The 24,969-nt window shown below is 42.1% G+C and overlaps 1 protein-coding gene across 3 annotated transcripts in view; it reads left to right on the forward strand.

Moving 5' to 3' along the window:
- Positions 1-24,969, forward strand: part of prkci (protein kinase C, iota) — a 206,624-nt gene that overhangs the window by 101,634 nt on the left and 80,021 nt on the right. For all 3 annotated transcript variants that reach the window (XR_011934419.1, XR_011934420.1, XM_072473783.1), the window contains exons 3-6: positions 9,069-9,158; positions 17,677-17,727; positions 20,512-20,597; positions 21,579-21,710. Coding sequence is in view for 1 of the 3 variants with exons in the window: in XM_072473783.1 (XP_072329884.1) it covers positions 9,069-9,158; positions 17,677-17,727; positions 20,512-20,597; positions 21,579-21,710 (359 nt within the window). In the remaining 2 variants the exon portion in view is untranslated. The remainder of the gene's footprint in view (positions 1-9,068; positions 9,159-17,676; positions 17,728-20,511; positions 20,598-21,578; positions 21,711-24,969) is intronic.

Raw genomic sequence — 24,969 nt, forward strand, 5'->3', positions numbered from 1 at the left:
GTTTCCTCCCACAAGTCCCGAAAGACGTGCTGTTAGGTGAATTGGACATTCTGAATTCTCCCTCTGTGTATCCGAATTCTCCCTCTGTGTATCCGAAGAGACGCCAGAGTGTGGCAACTAGGGACATTTCACAGTAACTTCATTAATGTAAGTCTACTTGTGACAATAATCAAGATTACCAAGATTACTATTACACTCATACAGGGCACCCTTGCCCGATCGCCAGAACATGAAAATGCCAGTGCCACTGGGGAAGTGTCAGGCTGGCACCTAGGTGGCACTGCCAGGGTGCCCAAGTGGTACCAGCGGTGCCAGGTTACTACCATGCCCAAAGGGCATGCACCTAGGGCCCTCCAATCCACTGGGAGACCCCCACGAGCACCATTCCATCTGGTCTCAGTTCGTGGAGGACAGTACGAAACAGCACTTGGCGAGGTCTCCGAGACAAAGGAGATTAATCCCACCCCTCACGGAAAGCAGACTAGCTGTCTTGCTTTAATGTGCAGATTTGCCTAATCCCGCTCACAATGGGCAGGATTTATATCACACCATCTCGCTAGATCCCGGGAACCCCTGGCTTTTATCGGCCATGCTTCGCGCAGCGAGCTGCTTTTCGAGCGCAGACTGGCCATTCGATTGTGCCCCAAATCTATATGTCCCCTTTATCCGCCTTCCTTGGTCTTTCTCAAAGAACTCTAATAAATTAGTTAAACCTGATTTGCCTATCACAAAACCACGTTGACTCCACCTGATTGCATTTAGATTTGCTAGGTATGCTGTTATATGACTGAAATGAGAGGAAAGAGTGCATCATCTGTCTCTGCTCCATGTGTCACAACGTATATTTAAATTATTTTTAAACTGTTTTCCAAAGCATGTTTCCCCTCTCAAAACTATAAATCACCACATGATTGTTTATAAACGATCCACCAGGGTCAACTCCCTGCCCTATCCCCACAAACCCGTAACCTAAGGGGCAATCTAACTCACACGTCTTTGGACACTAAGGGACAATTTAGTATGGCCAATCTACCTAACGTGCACATTTTTGATGCAAAATAACTGTTCAGTGCTTTTTGCCATTGTTTTGATTATTAATTCTCCAGGCTCTCTCTCTCTCTCTGTCTAGAGAATCAATGCTCACTTTAGTTACTCTTTTCCTTTCCCCTCTCCCAAAATTTACAGTACCCAATTATTATTTATTTTCAATTGAGGGGCAATTTAGTGTGGTAAACCCACCTAGCCTGCACATCTTTAGGTTGTGGGGGCCAAACCCACGCAAACACGGGGAGAATGTGCAAACTCCACACAGACAGTGACCCAGAGCCGGGATCGAACCTGGGACCTCAGCGCTGTGAGGCAGCTGTGCTAACCAATGCACCAGCGTGCTGCCTACTCTTTTCCTTTTTAAATAACTAGACACTCTTGCTATCTGTTTTTACATATCTAACTAGCTTCATTTCCATTCTTATAATTCCTTTCTCTCCTATTTCCTCTATTCTTTTGTCATTTTTTTATTGGTTTAAACTTCTCCAATTTCTGGCTTAACACTAATGTTCACAAAATTGTACAGTTTCTTGCAAGTTGATAATTTCCTTATTTAGCCATGGATGATCCTTCTCACAAAGGGGGATTCTCTCTTCTCTCCCCCCCCCCCCCCCCCCCACCCCCCCCCGGCAAGTTTTAAGGCAGCTGGACATTCCACTCCCACCTCTATCAATGGGTTTTCCCGCCAGTTGGGGATTGCCATCGGTGAGACTGGAAGATCCCATTGGTGGGAACAACTGGAAAATTTTAGCAATAGCCTTTCTTTCTCACTGTGATATATCTTTGCTTAGCGTTATTAAATTGTCTCTGCAAAAGAGAAGAAGAGAGGTTGAATAAGTAAGCAAGCTGTGACAGATGCAGTATAATGTGGGAAATATGAGTTTCTTCACTTTGGTAGTAGGAATAGAGATGAAAATATTTTTAAAAAGTGGTGAAACTTGTCATTGTTGATTTTCAGAGAGATTTGGGTATACTCTTTCAAGGAGCACAAAATTATCATGCAAACACAATTAGGAAGCCAAATGGCTTGGTCTGTATTGAACAAAGATTGGAGTACAAGACTAAAGAAGCCTTGCTATAATTATACAGGGCTTAGTTGAAACCACCTGCAATACTGTGTGCTGTTTTGGTCTTCATATTTAAAGGAGAGGATATACTTGCATTGGAGGCCAGTCAACAAAGGTTCACAGATTGGGTTCCATTCTGTGCAACATTGGTTGCGCAAATTGGCCTGTCCTGTAGAGTTTAGACGATTGAGAAGTGACCTCATTAAAGCATGCAAAATTCAGAAGGGGCTGAACAGCAGTGACACTTTCAAAAGGATGGAAAATCTCAACAAGGGGCATGCTCTCAGGAAAAGGGACGATCGTTTAGGACTGAAACTAGGACAATTTTCTTCAGTCAGAGAGTTGTGAATTTTTTTTGACATTCTCCACCCCTGAATGTTATGGACGTTGCATCATTGAATATATTTATGTCTGAGATAGACAGATCTTTGAGCTCTCAGGGAATTGAGGGATATGAGGAGCAGGCGACAAAGTGTAATTAAGACCAATGTTTGGCCATGATTATATAGAATGACAAAGCTAGTTCAAAAGGTGTATGGTCTGCTCCTTTTTTCTGTTGTGTTCTTATTGGTTGTTTGGTTTTTGACAAGCCTGACATTGGGGAGTTGGGCTAGTGTCATTTCAGTTTGACACCACTGACATGAAACAAACTGGTTCGCACTAATAAATTAAATATTGTTCACAAAGTGCTAATTTGCCTGTGGACTTAAGATAACCATTGTTTGGACATTGTGAATTGAGTTTTGACTAATCAAAGAGTGACATTGAGCTATTATAGTTCAATTCAGCTGGCTTTACATCACTCTAAAGCAGGCAACTGTTTTAAACAGCACCTGCAGGAAGAATTCCTGATTATTATATTATTTACCAAAGTCTACTGTTATCAAGTGTAATTGGTTGTTCAATTTCTCCACAAATATGCAAAAATTGATCACCAGAAGATGAGCTTCTAAAATGTACATGCGTAACTTTGTCAGAAAAATTCCTGGAACTGATCAACAAATAGCACCTGTCGTTGTTAGACTTGCTCATAACTCATTTGATCTCCCATGATATTTTGTGTTGCAAGTTACTGGAAGTGGGAAACTGAAATGACACCGTGTCCTTATGAGAACATCTGGGAACTGAGTGAACAGGGGAAACAACTGTGCATTTCTTGAACCATTCAGACTGAAGGATTGTGAAATGACCAGCCCAAGGTCTGAACAGGGAAGTGAAAGTTAGAATGGTGAATTCAATGTTGAATGAGACACTAAAAATGAAACCGAGAGGGAGCCAGCAAGTGCGAATTGGGTGAAAGAGGAAAAGAAGACAAATAAAAAGTAAATTTGCTAATAAATTATCTAAAACTTTGACAATAACCTGAATATATGTGACGCCACTCGTCTATTGGTTCATTTCCAGTACAAGAGAAGTTGACAAACAGCGATTTAACACTTAACCCATCATTAAAAAGGAATTTAATGCTGGTTGATGCATTTGAATAGGAGCTAGCCAACAAGACGCAGCTCCCAGTGGAATGGCATATTTCCAACAGCAACTCCTTGTTAATCAAGCACCGGCTTTCCCCTGAAGTTGCTGTCGTATTTGCACTTCAATAACTGAGAGTTATTAACCTCACCATCATTTTGACGTAATTTTTGAGCCACTGAATATTTTACAGCCAGAGTAGACTTTCAGACTAAATAAAGTGATTAAATAAGCCATAGCCTTGTCTGTGGAATTTCCCTGCAACCAACTGAAGATTATGCTCCTAGATTTGTAGCAGTGATGTAACATGATGGCCATCATGTTACATTACCACCAGGCGACAGTTTAACATATACTATAGACATGTTGTCTGGAAACACTAACTGGAGTACTAAAAGTGCATTGAGAGAAAATTGAAGTAATTAATGTGAAACCTGACCACGGCCCTGATGAAGATTGCAAACATAGGAATGGGATCTAGAACAGTGTTTTTCAAACTTTTTTTCCTGGGACCCACTTTTACTAACTGGCCACCCTTTGGGACCCCTGCCAGCTGACCTTTTGCAACCTACTCCAGGTTAATTTACCTTTAATACGAAAGGGGAGCCTGCTTGGTTCTCATGATCTTACTTGAATTGGGTTCAAGGGAGGAGAAGGCAATGCGCATATAAGGTGTAGACATCAGGCCGTCTTCACCTATGAAAACGGAAAATCGAACCTTGCACATGTAGGTCTTCGTGAAGGGCAATAACAACAAAATGAGTGTTTAACTCCGCTTCTGCCAGAGCTGGGGGGAGTAGTGGGGGTGCGGCCAGGAGGTGTGCTGTGGGGTCTGGGTGGGCGGACATGGAGCACCATTGCCGCAGCCGGCTATGCAGCTGCGCACAGCAGTAACAAACCGCTTTGAACCTGGTGCCATGGGTCATATAGGTCCCCCCCCCGTGGTGCCCTCTGGCTCCAGCCGACCCATCAGTTGTATGGGTGTGCTCCAGCACAACCAGTGCCACCTTTTGGCTGGGATAAGTGTGTGCAGTGAGTGTAATGTGTTTGTGCGGCTGCACTTTGTCAGCCTCCCGAATGTCGATCACGGACCCAGCGTATCACGCACCATCAGTGAAATTGACTGTTCCACGCGGCACCGGTGCTAGCTCCTCAAAGGTAGGGGTAGCAGAATCAGTCCAGGTGCGGCACTGTTTTTACTGTCGTAAAAATCCACGGATTCTGCTTTGGTATCAGCACTTAGTCTCAGAGAGGGAGAATCCAGCCTCTTAACTTTTATTCTTTAGAAAACATGGAGGAACAGAGTCACAGGAATGCCAGTTAGCTTTTAATAACAAAAAATAATTATTTCACAAATGTACACAGATTGCAAAGATAACACCCCACTTTGATCGAGTGGCATCTGCCAATAGATTTCAATCACCTGTGTATCTCCTCAAATTCCCCCAGATGATTGTCACACAAGTGTTTCTAAATTCCATTCTCAAAAGGGAAGCTTTAAATGTTCTTTAAATGAATGTTTTTCTCAGCTGTTTTTATCAAGGATCTGTCTCCAGGTTTTCCAACTCTGATTTCAGCATTCCTTTGTCTTGAACTGCCACAGTGTACAAACGTCTATACAAAACTAAAATATTCAGTCCCCAACATAATACTATTATTTTCAAAAGCTGGAAAGGACACAAATCTTACAGTTGCTTCCCATCTATGGCTTTTCTCTAGCCAATTTCACCTAGGTGTGCACTTCCAGCTCTCTCTTTAGTTTCAGTACGAAGTCTTACAACACCAGGTTAAAGTCCAACAGGTTTGTTTCGATGTCACTAGCTTTCGGAGCGCTGCTCCTTCCTCAGGTGAATGAAGAGGTCTGTTTCAGTGACCAGTACTCTGTTCTAACGGCAGTTTCCTCAGTTCCTTTAACTTCAGACTTCCTGGAAATTTCTAGTTTCTGGAACTAACTGTCCTTTGGATTCTCTGGAGCTTGCTTTCATGCACACTATTCCATTGTATGGCTTTCCTGCTTCTAGCAGAGCTGAGAGCGGTTTCCAGCTCCGACTGCCTGGATCAGTTAAACACTAAAATTCAAAAATGTTTTTTCCCTAAAAGTGACCCTGGTTGCTAAAAACATCTAATTCTTTCACCCACCTCTTACTTAACAGTACACCTCCCACTGCCTTGGGAAAGCGAGAAGCACAGTCAAAGACCCCTCCCATAAATAGGTTATTCTCTCTTCCATTGATTAAAAGATAAAAAAGTTTGAGAACACGGGCAGCAGGGTAGCACAGTGGTTAGCACTATTGCTTCACAGCACCAGGATCCCAGGTTCGAATCCGGCTTGGGTCACTGTCTGAGCGGAGTCTGCACGTTCTCCTTGTGTCTGTGTGGGTTTCCTCCGGGTGCTCCAGTTTCCTGCCGCAAGTCCCGAAAGACGTGCTGCTAGGTAATTTGGACATTCTGAATTCTCTCCGTGTACCCGAACAGGCGTCGGAATGTGGCGACTTGGGGCTTTTCACAGTATCTTCATTGCATTGTTAATGTATGCCTACTTGTGACAAGATTATTATAGGTTATCATAATAATAGATTCAAAAACAGCTTCTTCCCTGCTGTTGCGAGACTCCTGAATGGCCCTCTTATGGACTGAACTGATCTTTCTACGCATCGTCTCTTCAGTTGTAGTACTATATACCATATACTTCACCCGCTGTCTATGTTTATGTATTTTCATTATGTATCCTCATCTAAATATTGTATCCTCATCTAAATATTGTATGTTCTATGTTTTCATGTATGGAGTGACCTGCCTGAACTGTACACAGAACAATAATGTACCTTGGTACACATGACCGTAAATCTAAAGCTTACTTTGCATATTGTAAACCATCTCTCAGCACAACAGAGACACCGTTTGAACTGAAACCAAAAATCCCCATACATGGAAACACTTTTGTTTAACATGAATCTAAATAAAGTTGTACCCTTTCCTACACAAAACACTAAATAAACCCACTTAAATCTATACCTTATTTCTAATATTTAACAAAACAAATATAGATTACTTAAAACTACCTGTTTTTCTGATATAAGACATTATTAATAAATGTGGTCATTGCAAGTGAGTATTACTTCTGATGGTAAGATTTTGAATCTGTGAGATGGGGGCTCCACATGGTTGTTATATTTATGTTTGAGGCTCGACGTTAACATGGGCCTCAAAAACATCTGTCCAATAGTTCTGAATTTTTCTGTCTTTGATAACTTGGCTACCATGTTATTTCCATTGCACCAAAGCATTACCACCAGAAAGCTAATGTTGTCTTTTGGAAGTTAGTATGCAGGTTCCTGAAAGTGTTTTAGACTTGCAGTGGAGTCCCTGTCCTAAAATGTGCACCGTGTCGAATGCCCTGGCATTGTCTTTTGACAAGGTACTAAGTCAAAGGTTACTACACAAAGTAGGAGCTCATAGTTTTGGGGGTAACCTATTAGCTCACCATGCTATCAAGAAGCAGAACAGGCATAAATGGGTCATTTTTGGATTGCAAGATATAACGAGTGGAGTGCCAGAGATCAGAGCTGAATGTTAATAATTTGGACGAAGGGGCCAAAGGTAAGGTTATTAAGTTTGCTGATGACGCAAAGAAAGGTAGGAAAGTAAGTTATCAAGAGAACATAAGGGGTTTGGATTTGGATTTGTTTTATTGTCACGTGTACCGAAGTACAGTGAAAAGTATTGTTCTGTGTACAGTCCAGACAGATCATTCCATACATGAACAAAAACATAGGACATACATAAATACACGATGTAAATACATCGGCACACGCAATGGGTGAGCACATGGAGTGCTGTGCTACTCAGCAAAGAAGATGTGTGAAGGAGGTCCTTTTCTGTATGCAAGTTGATGTAGATCAGTTAAGTGAGTGGGCAAAAATTTGGCTGATAGGAAAGAGAACATGCTGGAAAGTCTCAGCAGGTCTGGCAGCATCTGTAGTGAGAGAAAAGAGCTAACGTTTCAAGTCCAATGACTCTTTGTCAAAGCTTTGACAAAGAGTCATTGGACTTGTAACGTTAGCTCTTTTCTCTCCCTACAGATGCTGCCAGACCTGCTGAGACTTTCCAGCATTTTCTCTTTCGTTTCAGATTCCAGCATCTTCAGTAATTTGCTTTTATTAATTTGGCTGATAGAGTCTACTGTGGGAATATGTGAACTTGTCCACTTTGGGGGGGGGGGGGAATAAAAAAAGCAGCCCATTTTGTAAATGGAGAGGGATTGCAGAACTCAGCAGTAAAGTGGGAACTGAATGACCTGTTACAAGAATCGCAAAAGATTAGTATGCAGCTACAGCAAGTGATTAGGAAGGCAAGTGGAATGTTGTTGTTTATTGCACGAGAAATAGAATACAAGAGGAATAGAATATAAAAGTAGGGATATTTTGCAGCAGTTGTACAGGGCATGAGTAAAATCGCAACTGGATTATTGTGTACAGTTTTAGTCCCCTCTTAAGAAAGAGCATAATTGCGTTAGAATCAGTTCAGAGAAGATTCACTTGATTGTCCTTGGATGACAGGGCTAACTTATGAGGAACGTTTGGACAGATTGGGTCTGGATTCACTGGAGTTTAGAAGAACGAGAGGTGATCTTATGAACCATATAACATTTTGACGGGGGCTTGACAGGGTGGATACTGGGAGGATGTTGCAACTTTTGGCACAGACCAGAAGTAGCTAGGGGACACGGTTTAACAATAAGGGTCTTCCATTTGAGACTGAGATGAGGATTTTTTTTCCTGTTAGTAGTGACCCTAAAACACTCTTCCCAGAGATTGGTGGAGGTAGGGCCAATGATTATTTTTAAGATAGAGATAGATCGATTTTTGACTAACAAGGAGATCAAAGGTTATTTGGGATAGGGAGGATAGGGACGTTGAGGCCACAATCCAAACATCCAAGACCTTATTGAATGGTAGAAGGCTCAAAGGGGCAAATGACCTTCTCCTCTTAATTCATATGTTTGTATGTATTTTTCCTTCCACCCACCCCAAGCCTGGGGTCTCTTGTTATGATGAGTTTCCTGCTAGTTTTAGCTTTAATGTGGGAATCTTAAACTTGAAGTCCTGTGATGTTCAGAAGTTAATGTAACTGAATTAAACTTTTTAGAAGATATAAATTGTGTTGCAAAAATAGAAAATACTGGACAATCTCATCAGGTCTGACAGCATCCATGGAGCGAGAAGAGAGCTAACGTTTTGAGTCTGAATTGGATTGGATTTTGTTTATTGTGACGTGTACCAAGGTACAGTGAAAAGTATTTTTCTGTAAAGGCTAGCTTTGACAAAGAGTCATGCAAACTTGAAACGTTAGCTCTCTTATCTCTCCACATATGTTGTCAGACCTGCTGAGATTGTCCAGTATTTTCTGTTTTTCTTTCAGATTCCAGCATCTGCAGTAATTTGCTTTTATCTTATATAAATTGTGTTCTTCTTTACTGAACAGGCGACCCCTGCACTGTCTCATCCCAGCTGGAGTTAGAGGAAGCATTTCGGCTTTATGAGCTAAATAAGGATTCTGAGCTGATAATTCATGGTGAGGTGCAAATCTTTACATTTTGTGGCAGTATTAAGGAATTTTTAAAAAAATGTTGGTTGTGTTGGATCAATGAATGAAATAATTCTGTGTTTAATTAATAATAATAATAGAAACACTGCACTGGTGGGTGCAGTTTGTAGCTTTCACTAGCTGCAAAATACACACATATTTGCGGTTTTAGTTTCCTTAATTTAGAAGGATCATCTTCTGTTAACTTCATTTATTTTAGGTAGAGAAAACAGCTAATTGTGCCTATGTTTTGAGAGAATAAGAAAGCAATATTTGTGAATATAAACCTAATCCAGTGGCAACATCAGACTCCTATATGGTAGAATGCGTTAGACTATGTTCCTGCACCTCCTGCAGCTATCACTTGTAAAGAAAAACATTCCTTGCTTCCTCTGAGTTTGGATCAAACCCAGGTGCAGAGAGAAGTACCCTGTACACAGTCCCGTGGATGGGTGGGTGAACAAACCAAGTTTGAGACTTGTTATTTTTTGTTTAAATTTTGTTCTTTTTTCCCTGATCTAAAACACCACTCAAACCAGAGAGAAGGTTGGAACCAGCCAAAAAGTACGCCTTATCACTGCACCACACGTAAAAATAAAATGGGAAAAAAGTTTCAATGTTTCCATGGGCCTTGAATAACAGTGAAAGTGCGAATTGCAAAAGTTGGCTGTCCCTCGATTCTAGGATGGTATCTACTCCGGTTTTGGTTTAGGGGCTGGTTTAGCTCACTGGGCTAAATCGCTGGCTTGTAAAGCAGACCAAGGCAGGCCAGCAGCACGGTTCAATTCCCATACCAGCCTCCCCGAACAGGCGCTGGAATGTGGCGACTAGGGGCTTTTCACAGTAACTTCATTGAAGCCTACTCGTGACAATAAGCCATTTTCAATTTCATGAATTTCTGCCATGGCTCATCATGTAACTCAACAGATTAATTCTCGACCTGCACATCTTTGGATAAATGGGACAGGATGTGTCATGACGTAGTGGAATTCAGAGTGTAGAATTTGCTTCCTTCTCTGCCTCATCATTAAGAGGTTGTGATTCAAAGCATGATGCAGCTTAGTGGGCTAATTATCGCCATTAGCAAACTCCCCATGGTCAATAATGCCAATGCTTCAATGAGAGGTCCAGAGTGTCTTTGAAGCCCTTCTTTGATCCCCCCTTGAAACACTGGTAATTTGAGTGTTGGGAAAATAGGACTTGGCCGAGGTGTAAGATATCTTTAGACAGTGACCAATGGATATGACAAGTGAGATAGAGTATATCCCAACCAACTCACTCCGGATTCTTGACTGTCTCTGACTTACAAGGAACAGACTCATGTTCTTTAATCAAGTCAGAGTTTAATCAGTATCACACAGAAATACAAAGTTAATACTTAACACTGTAATAGATCTGCAACGAGACTCGGCGCTGATGGTTCATGTTTTCAAACTCTCTGGGGCACAGTCTTGCTCTTCTTCCTGTGGTCTGTTGTCTGCTTGTCTTCCTCTAGATGTGTGCCAATGATATCTCGTAGCTCCTTTCTCTTATGTAAGCCTACTTGTGACAATAAAGATTATTATTATCCTCCCCTTGAGAGACCATTACCATGCCATATTCGGCCATAGTTCGTCCTGACCAATATGATTGGATTAAGTTGAGGTTATTGATAGTCCATGGACTCCCTATGCCACAACATGCAGACTCTTGCAGGTGCATCCTGTTTTTCCAAAGGTTCTAAGATTCACATTTCTGTTCATCGATCAACTTCTACAATTCTGCACTTTCACATTCATCTTATCCTACCTTTGTGCCAGCAAGCAAGCGCTAGAGTCTCCATCTTATCTCTCCCATTGTTTTCGTACAAAGGTTTTATCAGAATATGACCTTGAAAAGTAATTTGTAATGAAATAAGCATGAACTTAAATAGACTTTGTTATGTTGGCACGTTGAACATATTAGTTTAACTGTTAGAACTGTAGGAGTAGGCCTTTCAGACTTTCAAGCCTGCTGTGTCATTTAGTTAGATCAGGGTTTTCACAAACGTTTCCAGCCACAGAACCCTTTTGACTTCCCAAAAGTACTGACTGAACCCATAAGAAATATTTATTATGTTGAAGAGTTAAACCACAAAATATTGATTTGTTTTGTGCAATAGGTACAAACGTATACAGTCAAAAGGCATTTCTATCTCTTTTATGTATACGTTTATTCTAATCAAAAAGTTATCTTATTTATCAAATACATGCATCTTACCTTTTTGTAATTTTTGACGGGAGAAGTGATGCTGTTTCTTTTGATCATATTCATTTAATATTAGGAGTGCTGCTGGAGAGCTGAATTCTGAAATCAGATACACACACGCAGACACACCCAAAAGAAGCACACTCACTCTCTTACATGCACATTCACCCTTTCTCCTTCATATCACAAACTCATACACATACGCCCAGCTCTCGCTCGCACGTACCCACCTCTCTCTACACGCGGTCACACGTTTCCCAACATTGACAAATTAACAGTTTCCGCCGAAACTCATCAGCTTACTTTGCAGTCCAAACTTGATATTGCAGACTCTGAAAAAGAATGTTACAGAATGATTATTCTGATTCAGCCATAAAAAAATCTACTAAACCCAACAGGGGATACAGCTTTCAACTATCTGGAAAAATCATGGACATTAGTCCTGGGGTAAGCTACTTTGATAGAATTATTATTTTTCAGGGTAAAACACTCCTGTTGCATGGCTAATTTTGATTATCTCTTAGTGTGTTAATTAGACGATGAAGAGCTTCAAAGTTTGCACAATGCATATTGTTCATGCCTTTATGGGAGCACTTGTGTTAGCAAATGTTTGCTGTTGTCTTTGTTACCTTGCTGGAGGAGATTTTACCTTGCTGGAGGAGATTTTATCGTACTGGATCCTCCGTGTGTGCGCCATTCTGAGGAAGCAGTTATTATACTGCCTGAAATTGTTACTTTGTGCATTTCATAATGCTATCAGCACTCATAGGTCCAGTCTCTTCCTATAATTAACTTTGCCCAAATTTTAAAAGTCCTTTTTTTTGGTTGCCTTCACTAGCAAGTCAGCCCTGATGACAACTGTGTAAATCCCCAGAGTTTTGGATTTGGGGAGAATAAAAAAATCATTGTGTCTATTTGCACATCTCATTGTGGAAAGGAACATTGGGAGTCGCTTATTTCCGGGGTCTTACTGTGCAACAGTTTACATTTATATAGTGTATTTAATGTAGTGAAAAATCCCATGGTGCTTCACAGGAGCAGCAAAACAACAAAATTTGGTGGAGAGCGGAAGAGAAAATAAAAGGACAGTTGACCAAAATCTTGATCAAAGAAGTAGGAGCACATTAAGGAGGATTGAGAGTTATACCGGGAATTCCAGAGCATACGGTCTTGGACGCTGAAGGCAAAACCACCAGTGGTAGAGTAGTTAAAATTGAGAATGCACAAGCAATCAGAAATGGGGAAATGTAGAGATATTTGAGAAATGGATGGCTGAATAGAGTTTATAGAATTAGGGAGAAGCGAGGCAATGGAGACCTTTGAAGACAGACCATTTTAAAACAGAGGCATTGCTGAATCAGGAGCTAATGTAGGTCATTTAACAGAACTGGGTGCAATGTAGGCAGCATAATGTTGGGTATGCTTAATGCAGGGTGAAAGATGGGAGAATGGCCAGGAGAACAACGGAAAAGGGAAATCTAGAAGTAACCAAAATAAAGAAAACAATTCTAGCAGCAGATGAACTGAAGCAGGGTAGAGTTGGACAATGACATGAGGTGGAATTAGGCAGTCTTGATGATGCAGCGAATATCTGGCAGAAGCTTATCTTGGGATCAGATGGAATGCCAAGGTTGCAAAAAGTGAGGCTCAGGTGGCTGCTTGGGGGAGGGATGGAGTTTATGGATGGTGCTTGGGTTGAAGCAAGGTGTCTTATCCATGCTTAAAAAATATGATGTACAAATAGCATTCTACAATTTTTGGGGGGTTGCCTCGGTGGTGGAGGTCAGCGAGGCTATATAGGTAGAGATCAGGAATAAGAAGGGTGCAGTCACAATGTTGGGGGTTTTCTACACGCCTCCCAACAGCCAGTGGGAGATAGAGGAGCAAATAGGTAGACAGATGTTGGAAAGGAGTAAAAGCAACAGCGTTGTTGTGATGGGAGACTTCCCCAATATTGACTGCGACTCACTTAGTGCTCGGGGTTTGGACGGAGGAGAGTTTGTAAGGAACATCCAGGAGGACTTCTTAAAACAATATGTAGATAGTTCAACTAGGGAAGGGGCTGTACTGGACCTGGTATTGGGGAATGAGCCCGGCCAGGTGGTAGAAGTTTCAATCGGGGAGCATTTTGGGAACAGTGACCACAATTCAGTAAGTTTTAAAGTGCTGGTGGACAAGGATAAGATTGGTCATAGGGTGAATGTGCTAAATTTGGGGAAGGCAAATTATAACAAGATCAAGCGGGAACTGAAGAACATAGATTGGAGGTGGATGTTTGAGGGTAAATCAACATCTGACATGTGAGAGGCTTTCAAATGTCAGTTGAAAGGAATTCAGGACCGGCATGTTCCTGTGAGGAAGAAGGATAAAACGGCAAATTTCAGGATCCTTGGATAACGAGAGATATTGTAGGCCTCGTCAAAAAGAAAAAGGAGGGATTTGTCAGGGCTACAAGGCTGGGCACAGACGAAGCCTGTGTGGAATATAAGAAAAGTCGGAATGAACTTAAGCAAGGAGTCAGGAGGGCTAAAGGGGGTCACGCAAAGTCATTGGCAAATGGGGTTAAGGAAAATCCCAAGGCTTTTTACACGTACATAAAAAGCAAGAGGGTAGCCAGGGAAAGGGTTGGCCCACTGAAGGACAGGGGAGGGAATCTATGTGTGCAGCCAGAGGAAATGGGCGAGGTACTAAATGAATACTTTGCATCAGTATTCACCAAAGAGAAGGAATTGGTGGATGTTTAGTCTGGAGGAGGGTGTGTAGATAGCTGGGTCAGATTGAGATCCAAAAAGACGAGCTGTTGGGCGTCTTTAAAATATTACGGTGAATAAATCCCCAGGGCCTGATGGGATCTACCCCACAATACGAAGGAGGCAAGAGAGGAAATTGCTGAGGCCTTGACAGAAATCTTTGGATCCTCACTGTCTTCAAGTGATGTCCTGGAGGACTGGAGAATAGCCAATGTTGTTCCTTTGTTTAAGAAGGATAGGAAGGATAATCCAGGGAACTATCGGCTGGTGAGCCTTACGTCAGTGGTAGGGAAATTACTGGAGAGAATTCTTCGAGACAGGATCTACTCCCATTTGGAAGCAAGTGGTCGTATTAGCGAGAAGGAGACGGTTTAGTGAAGGGGCGGTCGTGTCTCACTAACTTGATAGAGTTTTTCGGGGAGGCCACAAAGATGATTGATGCAGGTAGGGTAGTGGATGGTGTCTATATGGACTTCAGTAAGGCCTTTGACAAGGTCCCTCATGGCAGACTGGTACAAAAGATGAAGTCACACGGGATCAGAGGTGAGTTGGCAAGATGGGTACAGAACTGGCTAGGTCATAGAAAGCAGAGAGTAGCAATGGAAGGGTGCTTTTCTGATTGGAGGGCTGTGACTGGTGGTGTTCCGCAGGGATCGGTGCTGGGACCTTTGCTGTTCGTAGTATATATAAATGATTTGGAGGAAAATGTAACTGGTCTGATTAGTAAGTTTGCGGACGACACAAAGGTTGGTGGAATTGCAGATAGTGATGAGGACTGTCAGAGGCTACAGCAGGATTTAGATCGTTTAGAGACTTGGGCGGCAAGATGGCAGATGGAGTTTAATCCGGGCAAATGTGAGGTAATGCATTTTGGAAGGTCTAATACAGGTAGGGAATATACAGTGAATGGTAGAACCCTCAAGAGTATTGACAGTCAGAGGAGATCTTGGTCTGCAGGTCCACAGATCACTGAAAGGGGCAACACAGGTGGAGAAGGTAGTCAAGAAGGCATACGGCATGCTTGCCCTTCATTGGCCTGGGCATTGAGTATAAGAATTGGCAAGTCATGTTGCAGCTGTATAGAACCTTAGTTAGGCTACACTTGGAGTATAGTGTTCAATTCTGGTCGCCACACTACCAGAAGGGTGTGGTGGCTTCAGAGAGGGTGCGGAAGAGATTTACCAGGATGTTGCCTGGTATGGAAGGTATTAGCTATGAGGAGAGGTTGAATAAACTTGGTTTGTTCTCACTGGAACCAAGGAGGTTGAGAGGCGATCTGATAGGGGTCTGCAAAACTATGAGGGGCATAAACAGAGTGGATAGTCAGAGACTTTTTCCCAGGGTAGAGGGGTCAATGACTAGGGGGCATAGGTTTAAGGTGCGAGGGGCAAGGTTTAGAGGAGATGTACGAGGTAAGTTTTTTTTTTTTTAATACACAGAGGGTAGTGGGTGCCTGGAACTCGCTGCCGGAGGAGGTGGTGGAAGCAGGGTGATAGTGACGTTTATGGGGCATCTTGACAAATACATGAATAAGATGGGAATAGAGGTATACGGACCCCAAAAGTGTAAAGATTTTAGTTTAGACGGGCAGCTGGCTTGGAGGGCCGAAGGGCCTGTTCCTGTGCTGTACCTTTCTTTGTTCTTTGAATTGTAAGAAGATGGACACAAGGTTACAGGGCTGTGGAGAGAGAGTGGAGCAATCTAAGCAAAGTGATTGCACCGATATAATGAGATGAATGGCTTCTTTCTGTGCTGTAAGACAATCTTCTATTCAATGTGATTGCTGACTCCTGGGTTTGACGTTGTGTTACCACAGATTAATTATTTCATTTTATTTTTATTTTTTTTAAATTTAGAGTACCCAATTAATTTTTTCCAATTCAGGGGCATTTAGCGTGGCCAATTGACCTAGCCAGCACATCTTTGGGTTGTGGGGGCGGAACCCACGCAAACACGGGGAGAATGTGCAAACTCCACAGGGGAGTGACCCAGAGCCAGGATTGAACCTGGGACCTCTGCGCGTGAGGCAGCAGTGCTAACCACTGCACCACCCTGCTGCCCAGAATTATATCGCTTTCATGCTGGACTTCCTTTTCTGTAATGAACAATCGGGGTTTGTGATCTGTTTCATGGAACGCCTTTGGATGTTTTCCGCATTTAAAAGTCCTGCATAAATGCAAGTTTTCTGTGGAACATGTCGTGTTGGGTGCTCTGCTACACAGACGAACCAACACGGCTGCGGATGGTACAACTCAGTTTTATTACTAATACTAACTACATCTGTAAACTGGTTACTGTGGTTCGTTCATTACCCTCTAACCTGTGGACCTAGCCCTAACACTGTCTTGGAGAAGCACTCCGCACATGGTGAATGTCTGAGTGGCTTGCTGTGAGCTCTGTGCCCTGAGCTGTCTCCTGCTGGAATGAGCGGGAAGTGTCGTGTTCCCCGTTTTATAGTGTGTATGCTCTTGGCTGTGATGTGTGTGTATTGATTGGTCCGTTGATCTGTCCATCAGTGTGTATGTATGTTTGCACCATGATGTTTATCTGAATATCATGACAGAACATACCCCATTACAGGAAGGTAGTGCATAGACCAATCCTTGAAACTAGGATCCAGACAGGTTCCCCTGAAGTATAGTTTTAAATTATGTTTGTTTTCCTCTTGTGTGAACCCTTGTACTAGCTACCTGCTCCAGTCATGTATGCTGCCACTCGTCAATAAATGATGCGTGTGAAGGACACAGATCTGTTCTTCAGATTTCACTTTTTCAGCTGAGAATAGGAAGTTCCCGTGTGGGGAATGCAATTAAGAAGCATTCATAATTGTAAATGTGTGACAGATCAGCAGAAATATGTTAATGTACTACTCATACTCAAGGCAGCAAAGATCAAACACCAATAAATTAAATCCTGAGCCTTTCATATTTGAAGAACACAGACATGTTTTCTTGGTTTAAGAATTTGGTGACTCAGCCTTTGTAATCTCCTCCCTCTGCTCCCCCAAGATTCTGGATATTTTATCTGCTACTTCTAGAAAAATCACGGATTTTTTAATGACAAATATTAAGATTTCATTTGAAATAGTTAATAGAAGAAATCTTAGCAAATTTGTTTATGATATTGCTGCATAGAATATTAGAGGTTTTGCATTCTCCTCTCTCTGCACCCCCCCTCCCTTCACCACCACCATCTGTTACACAGCTTCATCACATTACATGCTGAGTATGTTTCACACTTACTGAATCACAGCCCCAAAATTCAGTGACTGTTACACCCTCCTCCAAAATCTAGGAGTAGGATGTGCTAAACTATTTGTACAAATTGAAAGTGAAGTGGGATTAGCTCCTAAATATTTAATGTAAGAGCTAGTCAGATAAAGAAGTTAAGAGATGTAGTTGAACTATCCTGTGACATGGAGCATTGGCCCCTTAACCACCACATCATCACGCTAGTCTGCCTCATTGAGCGTTTATGTATAATCAACACGATATGTGCCTCTGATATTGACTTAATTTTCATCTTCACAGTGTTTCCCTGTATACCAGAACAACCAGGAATGCCCTGTCCTGGGGAAGACAGTAAGTATTTCTACTTTTCCTTTGTGTTTTGACTGCTTTCTCTGGTGTCTATTTGCACCGTGAATTCATAAAATCAATTATTAGCCATGTCCCATTGACTATTGATGATTTTTCACTGATTTTTCACTTCCTTAAGAGAGCGAATCACACAGCCAATGTTGCCAGGTTATTTAATTGTGGGAGTCATTACAACCAAACTTGCTGGTTCTGGGCCCTCTCGGTAGAAATCAGTGGTTTCCAATTCGCAGCAGGAATCTCTGGTTAGCTTATGTTTTCTCCCCTTCCATGCACAGTGAAGACCAACTACACCGTGCCCTATCACAGCTTAGACTGAGGATCGTACCTGGGATAATGTCTATGCATTTTAATAAGTTATAAATATCATAAAACAGGTCATTTTTCAAATTGTAATTCTTGATGAATCTGCACAAAGGTTTTGTGGGAAGTCTTGATTTGGAGAGCTTGCTGAAGAAATTCTTGTGAAAATGCTAGTCTGCCTCCAGTGCATAATCGTGTGTGTGTCTTCCAGACAGACCAATTATAAAAAATAAAAAAAAAAACCTGTTGCATCAGATTGATATTTTATTCTGCCTGTAGTTTTTTTAAAAACTAATAGCTCTGGTTAAAGTTGTCCAACATAAACTTTAGCAGATCATGTGGAAATCTATTTTCCCACTTTTCTGGTGCGTTCATTAATATGGTAGATTTTGGACAAATTTACTGTTCACTGCAAATACCATTGTGTCAATGGATGTTCATGAGACTCCTATTTTGACTAGATTGTAACAGCTCACACATATTTGTAACAAAACTGTATCACATTTTTTTGTTAATTATATGACAGACTCCGTAACCTCGGGCGGGATTCTCCGAAATGGAGGCAGACTGTTCGCGCCGTCGTGAATGCCGTCGAGGTTCACAACGGCGCAAAATGGCCCCTATCCCGACCGATTCAGGGCCCGATAATGGGCTAGGAGCGGCGCCGCGTCATTTACGCGCGCCAGGCTTTGGAGCCGCGTCAAGGCGGCGCCGCATACATGACGCGGCCGGCGCCGCATAACTGGCATCACCCGCGCATGTGTGGTTGCCGTCCTCTCCGTGTCCGCCCCGCAAGAAGATGTCAGACGGATCTTGCGGGGCTGCGGATGAAAGGAGGTCCTCCTTCAGAGAGGACGGCCCGACGATCGGTGGGCACCGATCGCGGGCCACACCCCATTTGAGCCCCCCCCCCCCCCCCCCCGGTGCCGGATCTCCTCTCCCCCCCCCCCCCCCCCCCAAAGCAGGCTACCCCCCCCCCCCAGCGTTCCCGCGCTGTTCCCACCGGCAGCGGCCAGGTGTGGACGGCGCCGGGGGGGAACCCCCCGTTTTGGGCTGGCTGCTCGGCCCATCCGGGCCTGAGAATAGCAGGGGTGCTGGAGAATCGCCATTTTGGGTGTCTTGGGCGATTCTCAGTCCTGCGCCGTGCGGAACTCGACGGGGCCGTTCTGGCCGCTTTGGGAGAATCGCGGGAGGCGTCGGACCGGCGTCACAGGAAAATTTGGCGACCCAGGCGATTCTCCCAACCGGCACGGGAGCGGAGAATCACACCCCTCATGTTTGGTTTCTGAACTGATTGGAATGTAGTTTTGTGGTTCCTAGTTCAGCTCGAAAAATTGATTAAATTTTGGTTCAGTAGCCATTACGACTTTGGCTGCCAAGAGTGTTCAGCCCACGAGAACCTATTCATCCCGGAAGAATTGCATTACTCTGATCATAATGCCCATCCATATCTTCAATGATGGCAAGAATGTAGCGTCCATTATTGTGTGAAGAACTCCATTTGAAATTTTGACTACCCTGAATGTAAAGAACTACTCCTTGTATTTTTTCTAAATTTGGACTTTGCTATTTTGAATTGGTTTGTCCTGCTTAAATAGAGCTCACGATTTACCGTTTACCTCTAAGGTTGCTTGTCAGTTGACTTCTGCTTTGGCTGAAAAGTCCAAGTTGCATCTGGTTTTCCTGATGCACTAAGATGTGCCATGGAGAGCATCCTATCCGGATGCATCACAGCTTGGTATGGCAGTTGCTCGGCCCAAGATCGCAAGAAACTGCAGAGTATGGTGCACTCAGCCCAGTACCTCACAAACTTGCCATCCTCCCATTGATTCTGTCTACACCTCCCGTTGCCTCAGGAAGGCAGACAGAATTGTTAGAGACCCCTCATACCCAGGCATTGCCCTCTTCCAGACCCTTCCATCAGGCAGAAGATACAGAAGTCTGAAGACCCACACATCCAGACATAGGAGCAGCTTCTTCCCCACAGCTAGTAGACTCCTCAACGACTCTCCCTTGGACTGATCGGTTCCCTGTAAGAACACTATTCACGACGCCCTATGCTGCTCTTGTTTGGCCCTTGTTTCACACTGTCACCAATCACTATTTGTTGATGTACCATTTGTCAATGTGCTCTGTCGATTTATTCTTTTGTCTACTATGTACGTACTTTGTACGTTCCCTTGGCCGCAGAAAAATACTTTTCACTGTACTTCGGTACATGTGACAATAAAAATCAATAAGCTGAGTTCAGGCAGGATGAGAAATTAGTGTTGCAATAGGCCCAGCTTGGCCCTGCAATCTATACACTGAATAATCAATGCTGATGAATATTTTTGTATTTCAAGATTTATCACTTTCCTGGGATTATAGATTAATAATCATACAGTTTAATTTGTTCTTGTGGCTAGGTTGTAACCATGTTTCCAGTTTTTTGTTTTTGTTTCAGTTTTTCTATCATTTTTGCAGAGTCTATTTACCGACGGGGTGCTCGGCGCTGGAGAAAGCTGTATTGTGTAAATGGACATACTTTCCAAGCCAAAAGATTCAACAGAGTGAGAACAACTGTTACCTTTTTTTTCCAATGTGTTCATCAAGGTCAGTGCCAGGGAATGTAATACTTGTTCCACTTTTGACACCTATCATCAGGTGTTCACGAATGAGGTGAAACCTGGATTAAAGCTAGTTCTGTGCATTTACTATGGACAGCAGCAGGGTTCAGCAGCAATTAATACTAATCACAAGTAGTCATAAAATCTTGTGATCAGAATTTATACAGCACACATACAGGAGCTAAATTACATGGTTCATTAATGAAGGACTCTCTAAATGGTTTGTTTGAGAAATTAATACCTAGACATGTCCAGGAATGGACACTTTCTGATCCAAGTACTTACACCTGCCCTTTCTCCATGACACATAGTTTTACTATCATTCTTCATTTACTCATTCTGTCCAAAACCTTGTTTGGGCTTGTACAAGGTTGTAGTTCAAAACATCTTTTTAAATTCTTCATAGGTTATATCATATCTCTTTGCAGAAAAGGCCTGCCCAGACCCTCACTTTATGTAAGAATCTGCAACCCATGCACAATAAAAGGACAAAGTGAACCTCCAAAGTTTTAAGGGACAGGATATTTCATAATGTGCAGCATGTTACCACCACCGTGCACAGACACAATGAAGAAAAGATAGTCCCCTAGAACAAAGGGGAAGACTATGGGAGAGTCCAGAATAGGTGAGGGGAATGGGGGCAAGACCAGCAGCAGATAGGTGTGCTCCCATATTAGCTACATTTCCATCGGTTGCAGGAATTTGGTGAAATATCGCCTCACTTCCCTCTCATGCTCCTTCTCACTTTCAAGTCTAAAACAGTGGCCTAAATTTCTAGTCTTATAAAAAGTATACATGTTATTTTAGAGTATGAGCAGTAAGATTTGTTGTGTTTTAATAAAAAATTACTATAACCAAAGAGTTTGGTTTGTGCTGAACATTAAACCCTTAATTAAGTTTATTTTCTTGCTCTCTCCTTCACAGCGTGCACACTGTGCATTTTGTACTGATCGGATCTGGGGCCTAGGTCGTCAAGGCTATAAATGCATCAACTGTAAGCTTCTGGTCCATAAGAAATGTCACAAACTGGTTACAATTGAATGTGGACGTCATGCAGTAGGTCTTTCTTTATTCTTTAAAATGTTTGAAATTATAATTCTGTTTATAGTGAAGAAAATGGTTCCATTGAAAATATTGGCATTGGCTGAGGTGTGTTAGAATTTGCAGTGTAACGTTATTTTGGAGATATATTTGTTACAAGATAAAATATAATGTTTTGTCTGAAACCTTCCATTAGTACCTGTTCCAAAAAAGGGCCTTATGGAGAGGAATGGTTACAGCCATAAAATGTACTTGCCTTTTTCTTTCTGATGCTGACCTATCGTGTGTTTGTGACTTTTCTTTTTTTAATCTCTGGTGTATTCATTTTCTCAAGGCTTCACCCCATACTACTTGCAGTATGTCTCTCTGTTTTGAGTTGGAGAAATGGTTCTGTTCAGCTCCGAAATAAGCAGCCACCAGTTCCAGTTTTTCTTTTAAAGATGGTTTAGTACTCATAAATGGCCTTCTTTTTTGCATACTGTATGTGAAAAGGATTGCTTTTATATGAGAAGAAGGCACGATTTCTGTATTAATTGTAACTGAGTAAAGAAACTTCAATGCTTAAGTTCATTGCAAACAATGTACTTTTGAAGGAGCGAATGACCAATGCGTAACTGTGGTGTAGAAACAGAAGAAGGCCATTCAACCCCTTAAGGTGGTTCCAACATTCAGTTAGGTCATAGCTATTTTGTGTCTTAACTTCATCTCAGTTGACTCCCCAGCTGCAACAGCATCTTTGGGGGACAGAGAGTTCCAGATTTCCACTACACTTTGTGTGAAATACTGCTTCCTGAAGTGGCGAGGACATGCTTTCTATCTATCCATATCAATAATAATATAATAACTGCTTATTGTCACAAGTAGGCTTCAATGAAGTTATTGTGAACAGCCCCTAGTCGCCACATTCCGGCGCCTGTTCGGGGAGGCCGGTACGGGAATTGAACCCGAGCTGCTGGCCTGGTTCTGCATTACAAGCCAGTTGTTTAGCCCACTCTGCTAAACCAGCTGCTACTGTGCTAAACCAGCCCCTAATACCAAGACTTTTGAACATAAGAACTAGGAGCAGGAGTAGGCCATCTGGCCCCTCGAGCCTGCTCCGCCATTCAATGAGATCATGGCTGATCTTTTGTGGACTCAGCTCCACTTTCCGGCCCGAACACCATAACCCTTAATCCCTTTATTCTTCAAAAAACTATCTATCTTTATCTTAAAAACATTTAATGAAGGAGCCTCAACTGCTTCACTGGACAAGGAATTCCATAGATTCACAACCCTTTGGGTGAAGAAGTTCTTCCTAAGCTCAGTCCTAAATCTACTTCCTCTTATTTTGAGGCTATGCTCCCTAATTCTGCTTTCACCCGCCAGTGGAAACAACCTGCCCGCATCTATCTTAAACATTTAATTACATCACCCTTAATCTTATGTATTCAAGAAATTTTAAGTTTAGTTTATGCAAACTGTCCTCATGATAGAACCAAGGGACTATTACGATGCAGAAAGAGGACAGTCAGCCCATCTTTCTACGCCGGCCACAAAGTGAAACTAGCCACTCATTTTGATCCCATTTTCCAGCACCTGGTCCGTAGCCTTGCAGGTTATAGCACTTCAGATACAGATCCAGGTACCTTTTTAAATGAGTTGAGCGTTTCAGCCTCAACCACCAACACAGGCAGTGAATTCCAGATGCCCACCATCTTCTGGGTGAAAATGGTTCCCCACATGTCCCCTCTAATCCTTTTGCCAATCTACTTAAATCTTATCCCCTGGTAATTGACCCCTCAGTTCGGAGAAACAAATATTTCTTGTCCACCCTGTCTAGGCCCCTCAATTTTGTACACCTCAATTATTACATCAACCCTTAACCTCCTCTGTTCTAAGCAAAACAACCCTAGCCTATCCAATCCCTCCTCATTACTGCCGTTTTCAAGCTCTAACAACAATCTTGCAAATCTTATCTGCACACTCTCCAGAGCAGTGATGTCCTTTATGCAATGTTGTGACCAGAATTGTAGATAAAATTCCAGCTGTGGTCTAACCTAATTTAATCTTTTAGCCCTGGTATCATTCCAGTGAATCCGCGCTGCACTCACTCCAAGGCCAAAATATACTTCCTGAGGTGTCTTCAATCTCCTTGGTTTCTCCAATACTTTATTTTTATTCGCATTAAACCTAGCTAGTTCCATCTCATGATTTACTTTTCGTTTTTCTTGTATCACTGGAACCTCATCCTATGTAAAATAGTTATTTAGTCAGTCTTCTATTTCCTGATTTCTAATTACAGTATCATCTGTGTCTGTCATTACACTTAACCACTCTCTTTTAGCTTTTTCAGTATAAAAACTGTGTTTTCCTTGATATCTCTCCGAAGACATTTCTTGCATTTCCTTTTGCAGTTCTAACTGTTCTTTTTGTATCCCTTTTCTGTTCTTATATACTCTTCCAGTGCTTGCAATCTCCCAAGATTCCTTTTGTAAACCTTTCCATTTTAGTTCTATGCTATATCTCACTTCCCTTGTTTATGAATGTTCTCCTATTATTGAGTAGTATTCTTGCCTTTTTTGAATTCTATCAAGAATGGCTAGATGTTACTTAACCATTAGATTTTTTATTTGGTTAATTTTAGACTCTTTGCTACATCTAACCTGGCCCATTCTATTGATGGTTGAATAATATATTGGCCCGAAAAACTGTCTCAAATAGGCAGAAATTTTTTGAGTATTTGTTTAGTGTTACTTTGTGAACCTAGAAAGTCACCAAGTTTGTGTGCAGATTTTTAACAGTAAGTATGCTGCCCTTAATCAGTGACTCTGAGCTAGTCTCAAGGGAACAAAATCAGTGTAGGATCTTGATTCTGCTCTTGATCAGAGACCTTGTTGCACATTTTGCTGATGTTGGGTTAGGACAAGATTGGGCATGTCTGTGAGGCTTTCTCCATCCCTCACCCACAATTTGAACACACTTCATCTTGGCTGATATGAAAAATTAATGTCACTGCCGAATTGCTGCTATGTTTGAAACGGCAAGCAATATAAGCCTTTGTTTCCAGGAAAGGAAAAAAGCTGGAAGAGAAACAAACACAACATATGTTAATTCCTTATTGAGGGATATTTAATGCTTTAGTTTGAGAGAAGTGTCAAATGCTTGTGGCATTCCTAAAGATATAATGTAAATCTAAAGAAAATCTTGAAAATTAGGACTGTTATCAATCTGATATGGTGGACTGTATTTTAGCTTCAGCATTCTTGGCACATGCCTTGCACATGGGGAGATGAAA

The sequence above is a fragment of the Scyliorhinus torazame genome, chromosome 14 (genome assembly GCF_047496885.1).
Source record: "Scyliorhinus torazame isolate Kashiwa2021f chromosome 14, sScyTor2.1, whole genome shotgun sequence".
Classification (NCBI taxonomy): Eukaryota; Metazoa; Chordata; class Chondrichthyes; order Carcharhiniformes; family Scyliorhinidae; genus Scyliorhinus; species Scyliorhinus torazame.